The 25,886-nt window shown below is 49.9% G+C and overlaps 1 protein-coding gene across 1 annotated transcript in view; it reads left to right on the forward strand.

Annotated features, from left to right (window-relative positions):
• arhgef28a (Rho guanine nucleotide exchange factor (GEF) 28a) overlaps positions 1-5,860 on the forward strand; it is a 24,305-nt gene extending 18,445 nt beyond the window's left edge. Inside the window, exons 27-36 of the mRNA XM_068752650.1 lie at positions 23-224; positions 351-427; positions 528-706; positions 779-870; positions 958-1,146; positions 1,278-1,513; positions 2,061-2,108; positions 2,584-3,090; positions 3,322-3,586; positions 5,588-5,860. Coding sequence (XP_068608751.1) covers positions 23-224; positions 351-427; positions 528-706; positions 779-870; positions 958-1,146; positions 1,278-1,513; positions 2,061-2,108; positions 2,584-3,090; positions 3,322-3,586; positions 5,588-5,760 — 1,968 coding nt within the window. The 3' untranslated portion in view covers positions 5,761-5,860. The remainder of the gene's footprint in view (positions 1-22; positions 225-350; positions 428-527; positions 707-778; positions 871-957; positions 1,147-1,277; positions 1,514-2,060; positions 2,109-2,583; positions 3,091-3,321; positions 3,587-5,587) is intronic.
• Positions 5,861-25,886: the final 20,026 nt, after the last annotated feature.

Here is a 25,886-nt window from a genome sequence, read left to right on the forward strand (position 1 = left end):
GGCGCTGGCTCAGATCCGAGAGGTGATCGCGGCCGTCGACCTGAGCGTCAGCGAATACGAGCGGCGCCAGAAGCTGCAGGAGGTTTGGAACCGCATGGAGAACCGCAGCGCGGCCAAGCTGAAGAACGGCCACACCTTCCGCAAGCAGGACATGATGGGACCGGGACAGACGCTCCAGCACCAGGGCCTGCTCCTGTGGAAGACCGCCACCGGCCGACTCAAAGGTGGACAGCCCCCCCCCCCCCCCGTTTGTCGACGTGGTTATCGCCCCCCCCCCCCCCCCCCCCCGTTTGTCGACGTGGTTATCGCCCCGTATCCTTTTAACACGCTTTCGTGCTCGCCCTCCACAGACGTGCTGGCGCTGCTTCTCACGGATCATCTCATCTTCCTGCAAGAAAAGGACCAGAAATACACGTTTGCCGCCGTGGTACGCCCACGCTCGCCGTTTAGAACCGCTTCCGATTCGTCCCGGGCCGTTACCGCGTCCCGTGGAATGATCCTTGTCTCGTACATTTAACGCGCTTCAGGATCAGAAGCCTCCAGTCATCGCCCTGCAGAAGTTAATCGTGCGAGAAGTGGCGAACGAAGAAAGAGGGATGTTTCTGATCAGCGCCTCAGCCGCCGGGCCGGAGATGTACGAGGTCCACACCTCGTCCAAGGAGGAGCGGAACGCTTGGATGAGGCTCGTCAGGGACGCCGTGGAGAGGTGCGTACGGGGCGTCACGCAGGACGCCGACGAGCCGACGTCACCGTTCACGCCGTCGTTCTCTCTGCTCAGCTGCCCCGAGGAAGAAGAGGACGACACCAGCGAGTCCGAAGAGGAGAAACGAGCCGCCGAGGCGCGAATCCAGAAGATCCAAAAGCTCCAAGGTATCCGACCCCCCCCCCCCCGTTTGCTTCCTCACCTCTCGCTTGTGAATATTTTCCACCTCCGAGTTTGTGACCTTGTTTTATCAGAGAGCCTGACGAGCCGGGATCAGCAGATCTGCTCCTGCCTGGAGGAGAAGCTGCGGGCCTACGTGGCGCTCGCCGCTCTGAGCGGGAGGACGGCGGCGGCCTCGCCGGTCGAGCCGAGGCTCCTCATCCAGCCGCACTCGGAGGAGCCGCCGCGGGCCGGCGCGCTGCTGGCTGCGGCGCTGCGAGAGGGTGAGACAAACACAGAACAAGCGGTGAAGATCGTCATTTATTCAACGCGTTTTCCTCGCCGCTTTTACAAACGCACAGAACCGAGCCGCTTCCTAAGCTTTAATTGATTTTGGTCTTTTTTTTTTCCTCAGCTGATAACCTGAAAGCCATTCTGTCACCCAAGCGCTGCTCTCCGACCAGTTCCAGCCCGGAATCGGACACGGACTCCGTGTTTCGGTCCAGCCCCGTCTCCCTTGCCCCTCCTCCCTCGGAGCCTCAAACCTCACCCGACCCGCCCGAGGCCGGCGAGGAGACCTGGGCCGATGACTTTGGGCTCGAGTCCCCGACTCTGTCGCTAAAAACACACACGAATGGCACCAACAACAAGGTACTGCATTTTCTAGTCTATTAAATGTACTCAACTCGGAGATCCTCATGGTCTTTAAATAAAGATTGGGATCCAAATAGGTGTTCTTGCATTAAATATTTATGCAGCACTGCTGTTTCCATTACGGCGGTGGCGATGGCGGCGTGCACAGTGGGCGCCGCAGCGGTCATTACGTCCTCTTCCAGCTCGTGTTCGCGTGTCACCTCCTCCCGTTTCTGCACATACGTGTGGTCAGAGTCGATTTAATAATTTAGTGCAGCCTATTATAATGACATTTTTGCCCTTAATGCAATGAATCACGGATGAACTCGTCATAAAAGACGAAGCCCATTTAGGTCCTGATGGTATTGCACCATTAATAAATGCACACGGAGACTTATTGCAATCACCAGGACACAGTTGTGCTGTGACCTGTGAGGTAAAATGACCCGCGTGGCCTCCAGGGGGCGCAAATACTGCACTGATGCAGTTTGCATTGAAAAGAAAAGGAAGCGTTCAACCTCGTCGTGTTGCTAACCTGCATGATGTTTTTTTTTTCCATCACCAGATTGCAGAAAGTGTCCGAAGCCTGACGCAGCTCCTTTACAGTCTGCAGGTGAGTGAGAGCCTCGTTCAACGTGTGTGTGTGTGTGTGTGTGTGTGTGTGTGTGTGCGTGTGTGTGTGTCGTGCTGCTCGGAGCCCTCACCTGTCCTGATCACCTGACGTCAGCAGACTTCCCGTGCGCTCGGTGTCGCCATGGAGATAAAAGCGTTACCGCGCCGGCTTCAGCAAACAGAACTCTGTTTGAAGCGAGGATCCTGCTGGTCGTTGTTCTGATGAGGGATGTGTGAGGCTCTTTTGTTTAACGCGCACACACACACACACACACACACACACACACAAGATGTAAATGTGCGCAGAGACATCGTGTTTGTATATCGAGTGAACACTTTCTCGTGCCGGCGTGTGCTGGATGTTTAACCCTGACGATATTTTCATATTCAAATCCTCCGCTTGACTTCCTGTCGCGAGGACACGCTTTGCATTTTCGTGACCCCACGTCTTCCCTCCTGTCCCCTTTCGGAGCCAGGCCGCCGTGGTCATCCAGGACAGCTGCTCGGAAGTCCAGGGGCTCGTCCTCCAAGAGGGCGGGCGCCCGTCTCCCCGCGCCCAGCGAACGCACCTCCCGAGCCTGCGGGGCAACACTTTGCAAGAGCAGGAGAAGCAGCGCAACCTGGAGAAGCAGAAGGAGGAGGTGGCGGCGGCCCAGCGGCTCCAGGACCGACTGCGCCAGGAGAAGGAGCGCTGGGAGAAGGCGTGCCAGGCCGAGGAGAGCCGGCACGGGGAGCAGGAGAGCCGGCTGGAGGAGAGGGAGCGACGGTGCCGGCTGGAGGAGGAGCGGCTGAGGAGCGAGAGGGACGGGTTGGACGAGCAGCTGGAGGAGTACCAGCAGGGCCTGGAGCGGCTCAGGGAGGGCCAGAGGATTGTGGAGAAGGAGCGGGAGCAGCTGGAGGACAGACGGCGGCTCCTCCAGGGCTGGAGCCACAGCCGGCAGAGGAGCCTTCCTCACATGCTCATCGCGTCGGCGGAGCGGCAGGTAGGGCCCGGTTTCCGCCAGCGGCGTGATAAAGTGTGCGCGATTCTTCCTCGCCGCGACTCACGTGGCCTCGGCAGGCGCAGCGGACGGACGGCGTCGCGTTACAGCGTTCCGTCTTTGATTCGCGCGGATCAAAGGGTCGCGAGTTCACACACGCAGGGAAAACGATCCGATCACGCACCCGACGCTTGCGTTCTCGATCCTCGCCGTGACGCCGGTTCTCTCCCTCAGGAAGCGGAACCGGCTCGGATCAGAGGGCTCCCCGGCAACGGCTCCGTGTTCGTGAACGAGGCCGCGCTCGAGGGCGCCGGATCCAACAACCGCCACGTCCACCGCAAGAAGAACGACCCCAGCGCTCACAATTGTCTCAACACCCTGCTGGCGAGCGCCAACGGCAGACAGACCCCCGGCACTAAGACGCCCCGCAGGTCCCACCCGGACCCCCAGGGATGGGGGACAGGGTGCCTGTACAGCCCGGGGCGGCAGCAAACTGGTGGTAAGAATGACAGACGTTTGTGTGTGTGTGTGTGTGTGTGTAACCGAGAGATGGAACCGATCGACTGAAAAGCACCCAGAGAGAGAAGACCGTCTGCTCATCGCCATGACGACCTAGCTTTAGTCAGTTCTTCTAATGTGGTAGAAACGAATCTGCGTCCCTTGATGGAGGATCAAAGGCCATCGACCACCTGTCCAGACAATCGGATCACGTGACCTAATTGCCTCCTTCGCGGGGGTAAATAAGTTGGACGGAGGTTATCAAATCGTCTCTGCTACCCCTGAGAATGTAAACAAACCCTAATGCCCCCCCCCCCCCCCAACACACACACACACCTCTCAAGGCTGTATCGCTGCCGAGGCCTTGTCTGTCCTTCCTCTCTGTTAATCAGTGTCTTCTGACAAAGCAACCCCCCCTCCCCCCTCCCTGCACCTCCACCTCCACCAGCCGGAGGAAAACAAAATCATTGGTTCCTCTATCTATCGACCAGCAGTGCAGACAACGACCTGTGAATCACAGTTCACAGACGATGGCCGACCTACCGGGATATCGAGCTAAAAAAATCTTTATAAAAGTCATTACAGCCCAACTTGTCATCGCGTGAGGCTGGGCGGGGGCGGCGGGGGGTGGAGGGGGGGGGGGGGGGGGGATATGCGTCTTAATCTGCATTTCGCTTACGAGGCGTCGGCTACACGCTCGCCGCCGCCTCCCTTCCTGATCTATTCATGCGTGAGCTCGTTCTCATATTTAGAAGAGGCGTGTGGGCGGGGGGGGCGGGGCGGGGGGGGGGGTTGCAGGTTGCATTCACGGCGCTCCTCCACCCTGAACAGCAGCTGATGCGGTGTCGTTTACCGGCTGGAACAGCCAGAACAACGTCCCCTTCATTGATCAGCTCATTAGCCTTTCCTTAGCTCCTCAGCTCACGCCAGCCGCGGTGAAACCGGAGCCACTTGTTAACAAGCCCGGGGTGGTTACCCCCCCACCCCCCCGCAGACATCTACCCATAATGCATTCCTCTGTGGTTCTCATTTCACCCAAATACTGATGCATTCCCGTTCAATTTAAACCTACATGGAGACATTTTCACATTTTACGATGCATCCGGTCCCGGAATCTGTTTTTTCAGTGAGCGAATAAAGAAAATATGAATCTCTCTGAAATGGAAATGATCCATTGTTGCCGGATCAAAATAGGATCTTACTCCTCGTCCCCGCCCGAGCGTGTGATTTCTTCTTATTGCTTGTGCAATTGTTCGCGCACAATGAAAGTCTCAGGGAACCAGTTGGGCAGACGTCTCATCGGCGCGTCGGGCGTGAGAGCGTCTTGAACAGCGGCGATGAATGGGGAGGCGGAGCCGCCGCTTCTATGTCGGGTAGGCGCGGCGAGTCTTTGGTCGATGCGATGCAGAGTCTTAATCTGTGACTCGTCAAACTGCGTTGTTCCACCGAGGCAGCTCTTCAGATGTTCTGCAATCCTCGCAAATGAGCAACGCGCATGCTAACATGCTAATAAGGCTAAGAGACAAAGACGGAGCGTTTCTGCGTCTCCTGATGTCTCCTCTGTCCGAGGCGGTGGACGGACTCTCATGTAATTCATCAAACAGAGACACTTTCCTACAGGGACACAATCAGGCAATTTATAGTTCACACCATCTGTTACCGTGACAACGCACCTGCTCCGCTGCTCACCATTCTCAGGAATGTCAGAACTCAAGCACCCCCCCCCCCCACCATGTTGGTCATCTCCTTCAGTAGAGGGTTAATAATATTGATCGGTTTTTTTGGGCGGCGTCATGGAACCCCGTGCACGACGAAGACTGATGAAAGAGCTCGAGTGAGGAAGGTGACATCGGTGAGAGGGGTGAAGATGATTTGGTTAAACAATTGGATTGCGCGGCGACGCGTCCCGTACCGGCGATGACTCATCAGCGGTTAGTAAACAAAGACTCGGGGTATTTCCTCTTCGCCATCATTTTTTTTTTGTGTGTGTGTTTCCACTCAGATCACGACAGCGAAAGATTCATCGGCGAGGCCTGGCCGCCCACGGCGAGCGCCGCCGCCGACCCGTATCGGGCGCCCCCACATCCCGGTGACCCTCGGCTGGACCTCGGCGCACTGGTATCCATGGAGACAGACAGCGAGGAGGGCGGCGAGGAAACCATTGTTTATCTCTGACTGTTGACTCATCACAGCCATCCCAGCACGCCAACACGACGGCGTCCGGGGAGGCGGATCCAAGTTGGCATTTTTATTTTTGGCGAAGAAGAAGCTGAGGTTGTTCCGGCCTCGCGGTGCCGCACCTTAGATCCCCGCATCAGGGCTGCGTCTCCCCGGCGGGTGACCGTCCTGTAAACGCGTACCGGACGCATCGCTCCCATTTCCCCTCGGCCTTCCATCATTTATTTATTTCCGTCTGAAGCGTGCTTCTCTTCTTGAGAGGATGGAGTCGAGTGGGAGAGTGGACCCTCCCTTTTAGGGGAGGGGCCAAACATTGAACGGCCTCTCCTCTGCAGCAGTTCCTCAGGAGGCGATGCTAACGGTTATCCTTCACGCAAAGTCTTTGTTGACTGACTTTCTTAGGGCTTGCTATTGTTAGCACGTTAGCTTGCCTCGCCTCTCGGAGCCGTTCACCTGACTTCACCTTGTTATCATTTTTTCTTTATTTTCTGCCATCAGTTTGATCCACGCTGCAAAGATTATCCGCTCGAGGCGATTTGAAGTCGTCTTATTGATTAAACTCTCACACTAGAGTCGCGTCGTACATTAGCCTGTTAGCTCCTGGGCATTTTTTATATGTAAAGACAGTCGGTTTCATTCCTGAAGATTGCGAGCGGAGCGGCGAGGCAGCATTTGGATGTGATTTTAAAACCGTGTAAATATGTTTTGTGTCTTTGTTTATTTATTACTGTTTAAAGCGCTTTGCTTTGTAAGGGTCGTATTGGACATCCGTCCGTACGAACGGATGGGACAGGTGTCGTTTTCTTTGTGTTGATGCTCGGACGCGGCTGCATTGATAAAATGACTTTTATCAAACTCGACGCTTTGCTTTGTTGTTGTTTTTTATACATACATGTAATTTTTTTTTTTATGGCTCAGGTGAAGCGAGGCGTCTCCGGCGGCCTACGCAGAGCTTCCGGTTCGGTTGCCACGGTGACAGGTGGCAGGCCAGGTGCATGAATGTGAACGATCTCCTTTTTGGCTGCACCTCCCGATCCGGCCTCATCGCTATTCAGCAGATTCAGTGTTTGGAAAATAACAGCGGTCACCAAGATTGTGCGTCATTCAGATCGATGTCCGCCTCTCAAATGTCGGATAAAACTAAAAACAGAGACGCCTGGCCGCTGGCGCTCCGAGTCGGTCTTTCCATTTTCCATATAAGATCGGATCAATAGCATCCCTCCTCCGCTGCAGCCCGTTTTTTTTTTTTTTTTTACAGCTTATTAAATTAAATTAGCCATTTACAGGCAAATCTGTTTTTAATTACCGCCTACTTTGTATTCACGCCATTAATTGAACCCAAACTAGATCAGATCTGATTCTTAATTAGTCAGGTTGTCCCGACTTCCAGCCTAATGAATGAGGATGGAGTGAATGAGAGCGGAGGTGGAGAAGCCGCTCTCAGAAGCTCTCCCTTTCTGTTCTTTATTTCTTCAGGATGTTGTTAACGACTCCAAAGGTAGTTTTTACATCCAAAGCATCCAGCAGCCGTTAAGACACCCTTAAAAAAATCATTCTGATTATACTGATCAACAAATCCCAGAAGGTAAACCATTAACTCATTGAGTGCCAGCCACTTTCACAGAATACTCTTTATTATGACTATGCAAACAACATGTTTTCAAGGAAGCCGCAACGACCTTCTGTGCGTTTTCTCACTTCTTTTCTTCTCCATTCGGATTTTGCGACAGAAATAAATAGTTCAGTGATTTGAAACAACTTTTCCGGTGACTTTTTCAGCACTAATTCCTCTGATCTCTACTTTTGAACCTGGATTTAATTGGTTTCAATCATCCCGTCTCCCGCCAGCTGTGTCAAAGCTCATCGCCGTTTACCCCAAAATAAATGCTAATTATGGCTTTCGCACATTAGACAGCGCCGATGTCAAAATCTGAAGTCTGAGCCTCCGGGGAATGGCATGCAAGTCGAACACGGATGTTTGATGAAACTTAATTATATCACGGTTGCTATAGAGATCCATCATTGCCTTTACAGTTGCCCCCCCCCCAAAGCAATCCTCTGAGCTCGTTCGTGCAATAAAATGGCAACAGGGTTTGGCTAGCTTTCCAGTTTCACAAATCATTAGCCCAGAAACAGAAACCAATGGCCAAGGTACAAAAAACAGGGGTTTGAATAAGGATCTATTTAGCTTGTAAAAATTCACTTTGGTTGATCATTTTCTGATGTTTCCATGTTATGTAATGCCAAAATTGGATCTACCAGAGCTCTTTTTTTGGGGGGGGGGCATCCATCAGCTGGTCAGATTTAGGAATTGGGAGTTGTCTTTATGAGCTGGAAGGAGGCCGATTAGCTCCTTCTGCGAGCCGCAGACAGGCGTCGATCCTCGCCAGCGCTGGCTTAACATTCCCAGCAGCTTCACAGGACATAAAAAATCGATCAGAGATGTCATCACTTGAGACGCATCGTCCAGGAGCTAGCGTAGCACAGCCATTGTCTCCCTTGAGCCGGTTTCAAGCCCGGATAAATGCAGAGGGGTGTGGCGGGAATGGCGTCCGGTGCAAAACTTTGCCTGAATTAAACATGCAGACAACCTTAAATATGAAAGTCATTCCGGATCGAGGATTGAGGGTCGGGACTTTGAATGTTGAGGACTGATGCCTGACAAGTTTAAGGACAGAGAGACATGCAATGCGACGGCGTTCGTGAGAAGGATGAGCGTGACGGCGTCGGTCCAACCCACCCAGCTCCTCCCCAACGGGATCCTCAGCTTCATTCTTTGTCTTCTAAATTACAGACGGCTGTCAGGTGTCCGTGTGAGTAACAGGCGCCATAAGTATGGGCTGCAGGATAATGGGTAGGCAGGGTGTCGTGCGGGTTCCGTGATGCAGGCCAAGCTAATCTGCGGTCGCCGAGTCATACGGCAACTCTACACTTTAAGGCCTCGGCTTTTGTTTTGCATGCTTCAGCTGTCATTTCTTAAAATGATGGACGCAAGCAGCAGGATGATTTCAAAATCTGGCAACTTTCGTCAGGAAAGAGAATCCTCTTTGATATATTTCTTTCAGGGCTGACAAAAAGCGTTCCCGGTCGTTAATTCTGAGCGCCGGGGTCGTAGAAATGTCAACCGCGAAAGGGCTGACTTGTTCGCCGTGGCGACAACAGATTATTAAAGCCACATTTTGTATTATTTGAAAGGCAAATTGAAAACAAGCAGAGGGAAAACTGATTTCAGCAGCACGGGATGGAAGTTAGGGTGAGACGTAAAGTCTGGAAACTTCACGGATGTTTACGACAGACCGTTCGTCCGACTGCTCGCGTTTGATTCGTCTTTGATTCCAAACCTCACCAGAGGAATTATGGCACGTTAACAAATCCTTCTGTCTCCACATGAAGCATTCTGGTCACCGGCATCCTCCCCCCCCGACATCCGAGGCGGTCGAAAGCGTGCTGGTCATCCTGCATGAAGGTGAAAACAAGGTCAGTCCTCACCTCCGTTCGCTCCGCTCCGCTCAGAGAGGAGCTGACAATGATTGCTTTCAAGGGTCATTTGCTGGTTGTCTCGGTCTCAGCTCGGCCTTGTGATCAGTCAAGGAAGCCGGAGTCAGCGATGCCTGGCTCCTTAGGCCATAGGCTAAAGAGGTTCGATGCCCACGGTCAAATCGGTCATATTTTTGGAACGTTGGTTTGACACTGAAGGGCAGAGACGGAGGGAAGTGACGGATTTCAGGTCTTGGAGGTCATTCCCCCCCCCCCATTGATCACCTTGTTTCTATCACACGTACGACGCCTTAGCTAGTCTCGTCCTTTTGAAGTACAACACGGCATCGCCTGCTCACCTTTATCCGTGGGGCGCGTTACATCGCGGCAAAGCACTAATAACAGGGGCGCAAACAGTCGCATCTTCCTGGCGATGAAGGTTAAATTAAAGGCTCAGGATGATGAAACAGACACTCCCGTTTGTTTAACGACATCATGATGCCACCTTAAGGCTATTGACCAGATGCTACATAATACAGATAGTATACGTTGTTTGTATTGCAAGCAAAGTGGAGTTGCGTAATGTTTTGTGTTCTAGCCGCCCTGTGACTTGGTGGGAATCCGGGTTTCTCTGTGGGGCGTGGGATCAACACACAAATGTCAAACCTTTTCCAGTTTGGAGGAACGGAAGTGAGAACTCTGGTTAAAGCCTTGATTTAATAACGTCCATTAACCCGGGCAGTCAGATATTTCCCGGGCAGTGGCGTGCGTGCGGTGTGGCATCGCTGGTAGTCGTTGGCAACCGAGATGCCGACCAGTCCGGTGTGGTTGTATTGAACATTGAAGTTGGACTCCGGAGCTCCCTTCCTGACTCCGCCCGCCTAATTTATCCGGGCTTGGGACCGGCTCAAGAGTTCAATCGGCAAAATGAAATGCAAAGAAAGATATCACGCCGTAAACTACAAATCGCCATAGTTGAATGTAACTGAAGCTTCGTGGTGTCTTTCTACAGACTGTCCGGTGGATAGCTTAGCCAAATTTAAATACTTGTTACACTGGCTATTTCTACTTTGCTATCTAAACATCTGCTTTCACTTTCTCCTTCTACTGAATGTTAAGCAACTCCTCTCAGAAAAAAAAAAAGGAAAGTACGCAAAGGTAAAGCACACTGATGCCCATTAAATCATTTTGTTCAGTTCCCCAGAGGGCAAATTATCAGAAGTTGTTGCGTGGCTCTCAATTTAGCGTTGCGGAGGAGCTAAATCGCCTGTTATTAATGAAGATTACTGGCCTGGAAACCCGTGAGAATTTAAAACTCATTTAGATTTTATCCCGGCCACACTGTGGTCACAGTTTCACGTTTGATTTCAGTCCCGCCGCTTAGTAAAAAGCTCCGAAAGTCTGTCCGGTGCAATTTATTAGACACATTTATATTCTGGCTGCGCTTCAGCTTTAATAATATTTAAGGCGGTATATTTAGGTCACGTTAGCCGCGGGTCACGGGCTCTGATCGGTCGTGTGAGACGATACTCATTTGACTTGATATCGAGGTTCCATGTTCTCGGCCTTGGGATGTGTTTGAAGAGATTCCTCCTCCAGAGGAAACGGTTGCTCTTCCTTTTACATCCCGACAGAAGGAGAAACGACTCATCCACACACACGCACACTGAGGAAACACACAGTTATAGCCATAACTTGGGCAGTTAGGGCATGAGTTAAAAGGATTTGGTCTCATTAAAAGATTTCTGGGGATACAGGGGAAGACAGATCTGACTTTATTTGCTAGCCCGCGCCTGAGGTAGTTCAGCAATCAAAAAACAATTGCTTTAAATCACAGCCTCTGTATTAGCTCGCCAATCCCCTCGGTTGAACCGCCGAGGCTCGGGTGTGCGTTTGTGTTTCACGCTGCTGTTTATGATTGATGTGGCGTTATTGTGCCACGAGGCGATAACCAAGAGTTATTTCCCTTGAATTAAAAACTAATTTCAAAGCTTTGCCAAGGCTTTGAAAGAGATTAAAAAAAGTAAAAATACAATTACCTGTCTTGCAGATTATGGAATTAAGTTTATTTCTAAAACGTTGATTGTTTTTTAACCTGCGCCGATATTAGATGCAGTCAGGAGAACCTGCACTCTTGATTAAGTGATGAAGCGTTCTAAAGCCTGGTTGGCTATTCCTCTTATAAAGGAATGATAAACATGTAAAACAAAAATTATTTCAACATTGTGATTTGGCATCAAGTGATAAAACTCGCAAAAAGAAAAAAATAAGGCGCTATAGCTATGACTATTAGAATGGCAACAGCATATTAGCTTTTAATATAATATCAAGAAGCTATGGTAATTTGATTTTAGTAGGTTTGAGTTTTAATTGCCTAATGTACCGTAAATTAAGATAAAGGGGGCAACAAAGATTCAGAAGACAAAAGAAAAGAGTCACGAACAGCTTCATGATGAATTGCAGTGATTAAGAAGCTCAGACTTTTGATGAAAGCTGGCGAGCGTCGCCGTAAACGTTCCTGTTCAGCGGATTAATGGTCTTGTGTGGGTACTTGGGTAAAAAAAAGACCCCCCCCTCACCCACACACACACACAATGCTCCTTCTCGTTCGGAATGCCTGAGGCCAATTATGTTTTCTCACGTCTGACGCAATTCTTTTAAAGGTTATGCTTCCAATCGGAACAAAATGTTGTTTTCCAGGGCTGTGAAATGGATGCTGGTAAATCCTGCAACAGTAAAGGAGAAAAAAAAAAGTCAGTGAGAAAAAAAGACAACATTTATAATGCTTGGTTTTATATCCTAACAAATGTCAGTGTTTACAATCCTCGCTATCATTCTACCCGAATAGATGGATCTTCCTTCCATCCACGTAATATTCATCTTTAGCTCATAAAGGAGATCAATAATTAAGTTTCTTTTAATAATATAACGAGTGTGCTAAGAAATTGAAGTTCAACAATACTCCTGTTGAATGTTTTATTAATTATTTTCATACATAATCCATGAGAACATTATTATTTTGGAGCCTGAAAACAAAAGGAACGGAATCAGCGGGACGCGATCACGCAACCTTCCACCCACGCGCCCCTCACCCCTGAGCGCGATATCAATTCTAATCTCTGAAGGGCGAAGCGGTGAAGCGCAAATGCAGACACAATGCCTCGATTACCGGGCTAGCCGCGATTCCAGGGGCCCAATTAGCAGCAGGACGACTGCAGGAGAGGCTGCATGTTAAGAGGCGTGTGACGGCGGTCAACTAGCCTGCGATACGCTCCCTTCGGTTCTTTAAACCGACTGTATAAAACGTGCGATACAGTAAAACGCTGGTCCGCCGGTAGCCGTGGGCTACACTTACCCAATAAAGTACAAGTAATGACTTTTAATGGCGATGAGCTAAGACTCTAAATGCATGTATTTACCACAAGAAGGCCTGAAAACGCACGATGGAAACCCTCCCCCAGCGTGACTCATGCACGCATTTAACTCGGCGACATTTAATGAAGTAAAAAAAAAAAAAAAAAAGCTTTTAACAATCGCTGGATGCCCTTAAAGAACCACGGAAAGAAGCTTTGATGTGCAAAAGTTTGTTAAAGGATTCTCATTTAACAACACAAGGGACACCCAGTCGGTCACGGGTGTTTTTGCTCCCGGCTAGTTTGGGCTGCATTCTAAAGTTTAATTAGAAAACGCACACACACCCACACACTTTCTGTTATTTAGCTGAAGCCAAAATTGAAAATCTGCTTAAAAACCCTGATCCGAGCACGCGAGGCGGCGGACGGGCTGCGTTGTCTGGAGCATGGCGGCTCATCTGCGTTTCATTATGGCACAGGATGGAATGGAAACGCACAAACACTCGCAGTTGTGTGTTTAGAAGCACACGCGGCTCATTTCTGCCGTTTGCATGTCAAGGAAAGCAGCACATGTATCGTATATCATGTTTTGCATGCTGCTTTTTTTTTTTTTTTTGTCCTCGCCCACAGAAAGCTGCAGAGAAACCAAATGTATTCATGAAGATCATAATAATCACGCAGTGGAAATGAGGGGAAACTGGGAGCTATTCCTGAGCGCTGCTGGGCAGATGTGCATCCTCGGCGGAGACGCAGACGGATGCGCTCCCGTCTGAACGGGGCGAGAGACGGCTCCTCTATCTCGCTTCCCTTTCATTTACATGCCGGGCCACCTCGAGCAGTTGACCTCGAGCAGATGACCTCGAGCAGATGACCTCGAGCAGATGACCTCGGCGGCGGCGTAGGAGTTGGCACGGAAGCGTTTTAATTGGTCAGTCATCAATGACGCTGCACGAGGCCCGACTCGAGGCCGATGATGGATCACGGGTAATGAGAGTGGGAGAAGTTCATGCGTCATACAAGCCATCACGCCTCCGTTCCACCTCCCCTGAGCCGGTGAATCACCTCCTCTTGGGTCAGGAGACAGACCCTCCTGTTTAATTTGTGAGCCAGAGCGCCACCTGTGTCCCGTCAGCCGGGGCGGATGTATTATTGAGAGCCGAGTGGAGCTCAGGAGCGACGCAGGAATTACTCGCTGTTGTCCGGGCGTCATTTCTGGGAACCTGCTCAGTCATTGTTTTTACCTCAGTTTCTTAAAAATAAGGTTTTCACGTACACGGCTGTGTTTTGCTCGCAAGCGACCGTGCGACCTGTTAGCCACGCCTCTTTTCTCATGGCGGCGGGAGACGACGCACAATCGATCAAAATCAAAATTGATCCATCTTCTGTGCTCTGTCACAGCAGCGTGATAATGAGAAAACCTGAGCGGGCAAGGGGCGGAGTCAGCTGTCTGTCACCGCCTTCCGCCGTCGATCTAATTCCCAGAATGATTTGTCATGGTTCCATTTTTATTTTGGCGGCCTCATGGGAGCCTTGCACCATTTTTTTTTATTTGTATTTCTTTTTTTTTTATTAAAACGGAGGGAGAATAAAGAGTTTGAGCGCATAATAACGATCTTCTGTGGTTCAGGTAACAGGATCCCGCTCACCTGTGTCTGCTGCGCAAGCGGAAAATGAGTTTTGAGGGAGCCATAATAACAAAAGCCACTCTGTGTTTTTACATGACAGAGATGACATACGAAAGGGGGCGGGAGGGGAGGGGGGGGGCAGGGCAGTAATTGCATTTTTTCCTCCTCCCAGTCACCCAGTTTGAATTACAGGAGAAACACAAGAGGGGCTGCTTATATGAAGGGTCGTCTGTTGCAGCTTTGACAGCTAATTTAGTCCTGCAGAAGAATACGCCCCCTCCCTCTGCAAATGCCCCCCTCCAGCCTCCCGGGGGTTATAGCTGTCAGTCACGCATGCACCCAGATAGAAAAGACCTCTCTCTTCTTCTTTAACCCCTCCGACCGTCCTTTCCCATCTGGTCTCGCCTGGATTAGAGACGATTCAGATCTAGAAGTCTTTACAGCTGTGTTGAGACTGGACTCGGGTTTTGGGGGGGGGGGGTTTATCTGAAGAAAATTATATTTTTATAGAGATAAAGAAAAATCTCTGCACCGATCCGTCTTGACAAAGACGAACGGTTTCGTATTTTGGGATTTATTGTTTTTTAGGTCTTGCAGTGCTGCAATATGAGAAAATGTGTTTTCTGAGTTTTGCTGTAAATCTTATTTTGTTGAGATTTTGTGATATAAAACTTTCAATACGCCCTTGGAGAAGTATACGATAGCATATTAGAGTTATGAGTGAGCGTCAGATTAGTGAGATTGATTGAGCTCATTAGCATAGCTTAGCATAAAGACTGGAATCAGGCGGGAAACTGAGTCCACACCGTTGCACTGATGTAAACAGGAAATTTAAAGCCTGGCAATTTAGACACATGCAAACGTGTGGGTTTTTTTTTAATGCTAACTGGGTTTTTCTGTTTATGATTTTTTTTTTTTTAAGTCTTACTGAGGTTAAAAATCGAAAGAACGTCTTTACCGAGGCAGGAAGTGACACGTAGACACAGGAATGCAAACACAGAAAGCGCTTTTGACAATCTTTCATCAATATTCACCACAAGTTGTTCGAGATCACGCGACAACCACCGGTACCTTCACCTAATGCTTTTCAAAGTGACTCCGTAAGACAACGTTTTCCACCCGGGCAGGCTAAACGGACAAAACGACGCCCTCTTTCAAACACCGGAGCATTTCAGAAAAGCCACAGCCGTGGTTCTCCGAGAGACCGTTATCACTCCAGAGCAGCTCAAGCTGCAATCGAACCTCCGCCTCCGCCGGGAGCATCGGAGACCATCCATAATGGCGGAGACGATAGATTTATCTATTTAATTCTACTTTTCAATTGGCTCCTGACACCTCTGCTCTCTGGCCAGCGGTCTCAGACGTTCGGAGGAACCGGCTTCCCGCCTTCTTTTATTTATCACGGTTGTCACTGCGGCGCGTGGCTTGCACGAGGAATTGATTTTGAAACGCGAAGCCGCCGCTGGAGCTACATAAATCCTCCCCGTTATTACGGACTCAGCTGAGCATCAAACAAGATCACTTTCACGTCAGGTGTCGTGTTTCCTCCGCACGCCAGAAACAAGACAGACATTTATATGGAAAACGCATACACGATGATGTCATCACGGTGATCTAACCCATGACTTCATTATCAGGGTTCCAGCAATAAGGGCGAGGTCACATTTGCTGCAGTGTGTTTTTTTATTTGCTCCTTAGCTGCCGGCCGGTTCCAAAGAGACCGTCGCACTCGCGCCAAATGCTGCAGACCTGGAAATGGCGGCTCGGATTGTGACATCAAAAGGTAAAATATTGGCGAGGAACAACTTTACTTGCATAAATAATGCACCAAAAAATAGAGAAGGAGGAGGAATCTGGACCTCGAAGAAATAACAAAACTTTTCTGATCGTCTGTTTTCACCTGCTCGGGGCCAAAGTTTTGATTTTTATTTAGTTTATCTGCAATTCCCTCAGCGCCACATTTGCAATCCAGCAACGCAGGCAGGAGGTTCAATGAAAATGTCTTCTCTGACATTTGCCTCACAGAAAATGAGTTTCGCAAACTTGCAGACTCAATTTCTGGTTCTGGACGGGTTGATTCAATCTGTCTGATCTTCATAGCGGCGTGAAGAAGCCTGCAGTGAGAAACGGGGACTATTTCCATTTCCATTTCGGCTTTATTTGTTTCTGTCGGCTGCAGGCCGTACTCTCAAAGGTCAAACTGGGACTTTGTGTCACGATGGCTCGGGTTCCACGGCCGCACAAGCACAACGCTGACGTTTAATAATGCTATCAGAGCTACAGGCTAGCTCTGTGATGATGCGTGTTATCATTAGAATCAAACCGACGAGACGCAGCACGCCGTGCCTGGCTCAGCTGTTCCCGGTGGCGTCGACCAATCGGCTTCTCTCGTTTCAGCTCTCAGACATGTGGTACCCGTCTCCTCCCGGGTTCTATTTGAGCAATTCCATCTCGGAAGCTGTTACTGGAACCACTTTGAGCCAGTTTAACACATCCGGGCTAAATATCTCATCCGGATCCTGAATTCCTTCACTTTGTCCTGAAACCAGCTGGAGGGAGATGACAATGACTCAGACAGGGGCGCAAACATTGTGGCCTTTGGGGGGGGGGGATTTCTTCCCGGCAGCCTTTGATGGCGTTGTTCACCTCGTCGTTTGTCTACCCCAGGAATTCCCGAGAGGTGCTCGGTTTGACTGTCGCAGCCGTGTCGCAATTAGCCCTGGGTGGTTTAACACCCCCCCCCCCCCCCCCCCAGCGAGGACACTTGTAAGAACATGTGCACAAATACGCAAACAAGCGGAGACACGCTCACGGTTTGGTCCTCAGAAATGTCTCAATGTTGTGGGACTGGCACGTCCGTCGGGAATGTCTGTCGCCCACATATTCCTACTGGAAGTCGTGACGGCCTTCCTTCACAGGATTATGCCGTCAGGATTCGCTGGATCATATTTAAGGGCACAAATGTGACTTTCTGAAACACCTCCTTTCGTTTCCCGGTCTCGCTAAGAGTCATCCGTGGTCGGCCTGGCTCTTCAGAAATCTGGCGCTCCATTCCAGGAAAGCGTAAAAACGTATTTTCCTGAAAGCTTCACCGCTGCTTCCTGATGCCGTCGTTCCCTGTCATTACTGCAGACGTGCTGCGTGACGTCTCCCTGATGCAAACACGTTTGTTTGCTTGTAAACAGTAAAAAAAAAAGCTTTAAATTTGGTGTGAATGTGGAAGATAATCCTATTTTACTTTCTACTTTTCGGACTATTGACCTCGGGGTTCGGGTCGTATCCTGCCCTCCAGTCGTTCTCATATTCAGCATCATCCCCCGACTTCAGTAAAAACAACAACAGCTAAATAAATCTAGTATTGATTTAGAAATAAACAAGAGGAAGCATCATCGTGTTTGGCCTGCGAATTATGACTCGATATGCAGCGCATGGAAATAATCTCTCAACTCAATCGACCGGAGGCCGGTCGCTCTCTGATGACTGAGTAAATGACAGGGAAATAAGACTTAATGCAGATTATAAATAACATTCAGTCTCTAGTGCCGGTGGAGGCGTCACAAATCGGCGGCAGGATGTGTGATAGCTCAAAATATAAATGATCAGCGGTTTGAATCCCGGTCGACAGAATTCTTAATCCCAATCCCAACGAATCTTCAGGCGGATTCTGAATTTGAAGAAATCCATCCAAAGGGCCGTGGAGTGTGGGAAAAGCCTCCCTTCAGAGGGCTCTGCATTAGCGTGGATGTGGTTTACGGGATGCCGCTGTGCAGACGGAAAACATCCACAGAGCGAGATAATCCCCCCCCCCCCCCTCCCCCCCACAATAAACACTAAACCATAATTGGGGTTTTTCTATTCCTGCCTTATTATTTTATTTCACCGTGTCTGAACCATTTTCACGTCGGCGTCTGAAAAATATGTTACGCTCTGTTTACTGTGGGTCATCAGATGCTCCCGGGAAATCCCAAATAATCCCTCAGAACAGTCGACAAGCAGACGTCGAGACATCGCGTGTCCTTCTAGAGCAGACATGGGCAAACCCAGGCCCGGGGGCCATATGCGGCCCGTTGGTCTTTTTAATCCGGCCCGCCGAACTTGTCCAAATTATATCATTAAATATAATTGTATTATAATTAAACCTCATTCATTTGACCTTTCCCTGTAATGCTACCTGTAAAAGGCCAAATCCTTTAATGCAATAGCTTTCATGTGTCATTTATATTAGCTCACACAAATACTCCATCCATCTGTCCTTGGTCCGGCCCCTCTGTCAAATTTTAGAACCTATTGTGGCCCGCGAGTCAAAAGGTTTGCCCACCCCTGTTCTAGAGCGTACGTGTCAGAAGCCATGCCATCCCGCAGCATCCTCGTGCTAATTCTGTGCAGACGCATGAGCTCTTTTAGCAGTGGGTTAGATGTGAGCAACATTCCTTTAGGATCCCGAGGACCTGGGAAAATAACCCGCCGTACATCCTCACGAAGCTCGGCTCAGTCTCAACATGTGCGTTCAAAGATTCGGTCCGAAAAAATCGTCCCGTCTGTTCACAATCTAGCCGAAAGCGTCGTGGAAAGAAGTCGGGGATCAGTCGTTCCCTGCTTTCATGTGGTGGAACAGAGGACAAATGAGTTATCTCATCGCCCATGTGTCCGACCGCCTCGCAAATAATTTCCCTCCACGTCTTGATTCCAACAGACGATGCAGTTTATTAAAAGGGAACAGGAATGACATTTGAAGACTGAAGTAAAACCACTTCTTTTGATGTTTATGCAAAATATCCCCCCCCCCCCCCCCCCCAGAGGTTTAATAAAAAAATAAATTAATGAAACCCAGTGCAAATGATTTAGGAGCTGCGCTTTATTAAAACAAAGCGTGCCCTCAGGCGGATTCGTTTTAAAGCCGGAGAGGAGTTTCAAAGCTTTTAAAAACATGTTTATTTTGATGCTAACAGGTGAAGCACATTTTAATAGAATATTCTTAGCAAACGCCTCCAGAAGCGCGGCGTGAGCCAAACGGTTGTTTACATCAATGTCGGAATAAGTCAGTAACGTTGATATTCGAGGACTCCCGTAAGACCTAATTATTTTTAAGGTGTGAAAAGGCGCCCATGAGGCCGACGTGTCGACGCAGTTATTACTTGAGGCGTTTAATTTCACCCGGCAAGCGCAGATCCGTCTGTCCTGAGCGTGTTCCGACGGAAACGTCCATCCCGGCGCCGTCTTTCTGGTCGTTCAGGTTAAAGTGTGTGAGAAAAAAACGGTCAGAGGATCTTACGTCCTTGCATGGCTGGCAGAAATGCAAAAATACCCACGGGAGTTGCTGGAGTCTATCCCGGCTTGCTGTGGGCGAGAGGCGGGGGTACACCCCGAATGCGTCGCCAGGGCATTGCGGGGCCACACAGAGACAGAAACCCTTCACTCACACACACACACACACACATTCACTACAATTTGGAATAATGAATTGAATGCAATGGATTAGAAAGGAATCAATATTCCAATAAGATATGACAAAAAGCGCCCCCCCCCCCCCCCCTTTACTGGGACCAGCTGATTTTCATTACATATTTATTTCCATCTACATTACATATGAGTTTTTAACTTGGGTTATTCCGAGGTTGCTCGGCACAACAACGAGCTCCTTCCTTGTTATCTCCAGTCACCGGTGAGGCAGAGGAGCGCGTGCTTCGTCACGGACGATCCGGGAAACGAAATAATAAAGGCAACGCGTAATCTCCGGGTTCCGGCGGCGGCGGCGGCGCCGCTTCTTTTACTCCAATCGTTTCTGCTCCCACGTGAAAGCGGTTTCACTAAAAGCAGCAAAGCTCTCCTTGGTTTTTAACGGCCACCGCCGGGGTCAGGATGGCGTCGGCTCCACGCCATTATTCGTGGGCGTGTTTGTATCGTTTATTGTTTGTTTTTCTTTCTCCGCCTGTGCCGAGGTCTGAGTCACTCCTGCGGGAGCCGGGAGCTCGGTGAGATCATCTCCGTGTGCCGTTCAGTCATTTGTGAGAACTATTGATCGGTGGTGGCACAATGGCTGCGTCACCGGATCAATATGGACTCTGATCCGCACGAACGGGACGATGAGACTACTAATGTCGGCCTCTCCCATCAGGGGTTGCCACAGCAACCCAACCTTCCTTTGCACCCCCCCCCCCCCTCGAGCTCGACCCTGGGTCGAGCTCGAGCTCAGCATCGTTCTACCGGGACATTTTAATAGCAATACGCTTTACGAAACCCCCCCCAACTACAAACATGTGATATATGCCTCCACGCATGGACGAAATGGGTGGTCAGGCTTCAGCTGAGCGGCGGACGATCCGTCTCGCTCCCGTGTTTGTGCTTTTCTCTCGCCGTTTGAAGTAGGTAATGCTCTTTTGGTCGAGACCCAAAGTCTTGATGGTAATTACCTCGCTCTCCCTGGCGCTCGTAATCTCATTCCTCCGGGGGGGGGGGGGGGGGGGGGCATTACAGAAGCCTCTACATCCAATCCTGCAGAATTAACGGAGTGGAAAAAGAGGCCGGAGGCGTTCGCTCACACCGAATGTCGGGAGAAAGTAAGACATGCAATGTTGACTTTTGACCGCCTGCGAGGACGGCGAGCTACGCTTGCATGTGCTTAAAGCTCGCTTTGCTAATTTGAGCATGAGGCTTTGAAGGCGATTAAACGAGGGCCACTTTATCACACCTCTCCCCTGAGAGCAGCAGCCCAGCCATATGTGCACTAATGGAAAGTTCTCTGACGAGATTGACGCCGCTCGTACTTTCCTTCAAGCTGCAGCCAGGAGGCATTAAGCCGAACTCGGTAGGACCTTTTTGCAGGCAATTACCTGGTAGCAGTTTCACCTGCAAAGCAATAACGCTGCAGATTAATGGGAGAGGACGTTTGAGTTCCGTGTCGACGGCACGGATAGTCAGCAGGGAAGTTTGCACTTGGAATGTTGCAGCGTTGGATGCATCTCGACGTTTCTGATGGACTGCGCAGGATTGTCGTAACGACCAGTCGTGTCTTGGGACCGGCCAAACATCCCCCCCGCCTGACCGCATGCTGCACGACTCGGTTAGGGGTGAGCCATCGCTCTGATGCATCGTCGGCTAAACATCTATATCAACGGCGCGTCACTGTCTCCCGTTCGGATCGAAACCCGAGGTAGGTGTGACACAAGCCCGACTGTGGCCACGGCGAGCGAGGTTTCACAGCTCGGCTTACTCGTGTTGAGGCTTGGCCACCCCCCCCCCCCCCCCCCCCCCCCTCGGCGACATTCCTGCCTCATGACAAAACGGGAAAGTCTGATACTGTCTCCTTGTAAAATATTCACACGGCTCTTTGTGGTCCTTCCCTTGAGTCCGGTTGATACTGCGATCCAAACCTTCACACGTTCCGACCGAAGGTCTGCGTGTTCCGGGCCCTTCTGGGGTTCGGGAGCGATTTCCTCCTGTGATCGGCTCAATTAGCAAACTGCAGCATAAGGCTTCGGTTCGGGCTCTGTGGAGAATTAATGAATGTGTTCTCTAAGAACCGTTAGCAGTGTGAACGCCTCCCTTCAAAATGCCATTCGTGCTTGAATTTCTGCCCAGACGATCTCGTCTGCCCTCGGCGGATTTGCAGTTATTAATGTAGAATATATATATTTTTTTGGATAGAGTGCTTCCCAATTCATTTGGGAGGAAAGCGATTACTGCCAGGATTTCATTTGTGACTACTTCTTCTGAATTCAGGAATTGTCATTGGACGGAGGTTCAGAAACGACGTCGGGCATAGTTTTATTCAAAATGTGCTAGCTTATGCTAACTGGTTGTCGGACACGGAGCTGCCGATGGACGTTTTCAGACCAACGATGAATATGAAATGAACTAGAAGTGATTGGACATCCTGTCCGTATTAATGTGGGAATAGCCAGAGGGTCTTATTTATTCCAGAATGAACGACCCTTGGGGCGTCAGTCGAGGCGCTAACGGTCTCTCCGGGCTCTGAAGTCTGACTGGCCTGACAACAGAATTCTCCAAAGTCCTAATTAGCCTGACGAAGGAGCCCAAAAGGATGATTGAAAGCGTTGAAAAGTATACGGGGCAACATTTCCTGTACCGGCAAGCGAAAAGACGGAGGTTGATCATTTCACCGGAGGGAACAGGAACATGAAATCTCACCCGCTATTTATATTCTGCTCCGTCTTAACGAACTCTCTGCACTGTTGCTGCCTGTTTGAAGCTATACCCCATTGTGTTTTCGCTTGAGTCTGTTTTAACGACCTCGCCCAGTTCCCACCTCGGGGGGGGGGGCAAAGGTGGGTATTTAAATAAACACACAAGTAAACGCTGTCCGTGTGTGTGTCAGGAGGTGGAGCCGGATTCCTTTGAGGTGATCCAGGAGGGGAATTCTGCAAAAAGGATGTAATCCCAGAAACACACGAGTGCCTGACATAAACAAACACGCTGGGAAGGATTTCAAAGGGATGGCTGCTCGCCGGGAATCTTCTCTTGTCCTGATGGGAGATAAGGAAGCAAATGGCAATGCAAAGCAGCATGAACACGCACACACACACACACACTTCCTCTTTCATGTGTTATCAGGTAAAGATTTGCTTGTTCGTTTACCACTGAGTTTCCTTGCCACCGTCTTGAGACTATTTTCAGACTGATGCCAAAGCCGGAATGTTGGAATGTCACTGGGGAGGTTCCCTCATTCTTTCCCGATGAGCCCAACGAAGTTTGGCTTATCTCGCATTTGGAAAACACCCATTACATCCTTTGATTGTCACGCAGAATGCATACTCTGAGCTAAGACGTCAGGACAAACAGGAGATGGACACGTTACCCCCCCAAACAATCACACCCGGGGTAGTCATTACGCCAAAGTTCAGTGTAAATAAACAAAGGAGGTTTTTTGTGCAGTCTGTGGTACCGGTGTTGAAAGGCCTCTAGCGTCAAGCGTTTGGACGCTTACCAATCTTACCAGAGAACTCCTCCCAGAGTGTCCGCGGCACACAAGGGGCAAAAGCAGGAAAAGCTCGGTCCGTAGATATCTTTCAACCAGGTCTTTAAAAAGTCTTTGCAGGCTGACGTTCATTCAGTCGCACGACCTCAGACCAGAATATGTGAAAAGCAGCGAGAGGAGTTTTGTGTGTGTGTGTGTGGGGGGGGGGGGGGTTCTCAATCCGCTGCAGTAAACAGCTCAATAATGCAGCAACCGGTGCGGCTCTGCAGGGCGTGTGATGAAACAAAGAGAAGCTTGGGTATAAGAAAGGTGGCGATCATGTAGAAACACTTTAAAATGGAGAAAAGATTCACTGAGCGAGAGGAAAGGAACACGACCAGGAGCCGACAGCTAATTTACCCGAAGGTGTCTTTTACTCGCCTTGAATTACGATTCGGTCGTCGGGTGGACGAAGGAGATACTGTCACCTCCGCCTCCTCCTGCTCCGATCGCCTTCAGCCGGCTTTCTGCCTCCACGCTTTATTCCCTGAACTTTCGCACTCTGTCAGCACGGATGTTTTACAGGACTGAATTCACGGCCCCTACACGCCGGGTATTTAAAACTTCCATTCTGAACCTCCCAAACCGCAGCCATTCGTCGCTCTGCTCCTGCCGGCCGATCTCTTCTGACCGTGGCTTCTTGACCTCTCCGTTTCCCCTGGAAACGCTGTCAGCAGTGATTTGTTACCTGCAGCCCCGACGTCCTCCAACACTGGCCCAATGTCCTGCATGTGAAGCGGCCATTTCTCCAGGCCCTGACAGCTGGAGGGGGCCGGAGTATCGCTCCTTGCCCCGGGGCGACAGCTGCTCCCTTCCCTCGTCCTGCCTCCCAACACTGGGGCCTTGTGCGACGTCCTCCTCTCCTGAATGTCACTACCTCACGCTCATGTCTCATGTCTCCACCGTCCCGTCCACCTGCTGGCTTGTTCTTCTTCCTTGGAGGAGGAGAAGGCGGACTGGCCTGTTTATCCGTCACTAATTTGCAGGTTATAAATTCCACAGCTGCACACCGACACCTTTGCTGTTTATCGCACCAAACATCCACAAGACACGAGCCGCAATTCATCACCTGATATCCCCGAAAATGTCCTTCAACAAAGGTTGTTCAAGTGTTTCTGTCGTTAAAATGTGACCATATCGTGTTTTCCATCCGGTTTAAGAATGCAGCGTGTGTGTGTGTGTGTGTGTGTGTGTGTGTGTGTGTCTTTGCTGTGAGGATAAATGATCCGTGGAAATAATCACCTCGGTCATGGTTGAACTTGGGCCTCAGAAGCGTGACACCGCGTCAAGTCCAGCCGAGGAATGCTAACGCGGGAGGCGCTCCGGCGAAGTCGGGCTCCCACACGAAGTCGTGACGGATGGGCCCGATTCTGCCCAGCTCGTCTTCGCAGGAGGATCAGTCAACAAAAATGACTAGTCTCAGGGGTCAGAGGGCAGCGCTGCAAAACCCCTGAGCAGAATGAAGATGAGTCGCCGCCGTAGACTAGCACCGCGCGCCGTGATTTATCCGTCCGCATAAATATGGAACAGAGAAAAGTGCAGGCGAAGGAAATGGAAAAAATATAAATCAGGCATAATAGAAACAAATTAATCATTTTTTCAGTTCAGGCAAATGATCAATTAATCTACAGTAAAGTCGCTCATGAATGAGCACCGCTGGATAAAATGTTCTTAAATGGAAAACATGAAAATTCAATAGACGAATGTCTTTTGGCAGGAAGTCCAACGCCTCTGAGGGCATGAGTTTATCTTTCATCTTCATTATTGCATTTATTAAAGGGAAATTCCTGCATCTGTCGATATTTCGATCAATTTGACTGCAGCACAGACAAACGCGAGTTAAACTGAGAATAAGAGCTTTTAAATCATCGTCTTGGTGATCCTTCTGACCTGAAACCTGCACACGGCGGCTTTTATTTTCGCTAATGGGAGCGAGCCGTTTGTGCTAGACTTACCTGTGCTGGTTATTAGTGAGGCAGCAGAACATTTAGTCTCTCAGAAGGTTCCTAACTTTGCGTAATCAAATTGAATACTGCTCCTTTTTGTTATAAAGCTTCAGATCGCATCTGCATTTGCTGTAGCACTGATTAGCAAATATTAGCATAATGGTACTTGGTTAACGTTCTCCCTTGGCTTTTGCATCGTAATCCGTCTTTATGCACAGCTCCTGAATAACAGGGGAATTTGGCACAGTTGGGAAATGATCGAAATGCAGTTTGCAAAGTTCACAGTGTTTCTGCCCCCTCCCCACCCCAAAGAAATGCAAATTCAAAACCTGTAATCTTCCTTCATTAAGCTCGCATAGTTTGCATTGCTGCTGCCCACACAGAGAGCGCGATGTGAGCGAGTGGGAGCTCGGGAAATGCTTGTGTGTCCGCTCGTTCTCTAAACTTTCATCGCTGTTGAATGCAAATCCTCGCCACGGCAGGCCACGTGTCGCTTCACGCGCGTGGGAGCATGTTTCCTCAGTTCCAGCTGCTTTCAATGCCCTTAAATTAGGATAACTTGTATACTCTGTGTGTGTGTGTGTGTGAGAGAGAGAGGCTGCGGTTTATCACTTTGTTGTGTTTTCGTGTGTGTGTGTGGCTGGTTGTTCCGGCTATTTTGGATCCGTCCTTTTAGAGGCGATCTGCATCCTGATCCTCGCTACGCACCGGCTCAACCCTTTCAACGACGCACTAAAACCTTCCAGTG

The sequence above is a fragment of the Brachionichthys hirsutus genome, chromosome 19 (genome assembly GCF_040956055.1).
Source record: "Brachionichthys hirsutus isolate HB-005 chromosome 19, CSIRO-AGI_Bhir_v1, whole genome shotgun sequence".
Taxonomy (NCBI): domain Eukaryota; kingdom Metazoa; phylum Chordata; class Actinopteri; order Lophiiformes; family Brachionichthyidae; genus Brachionichthys; species Brachionichthys hirsutus.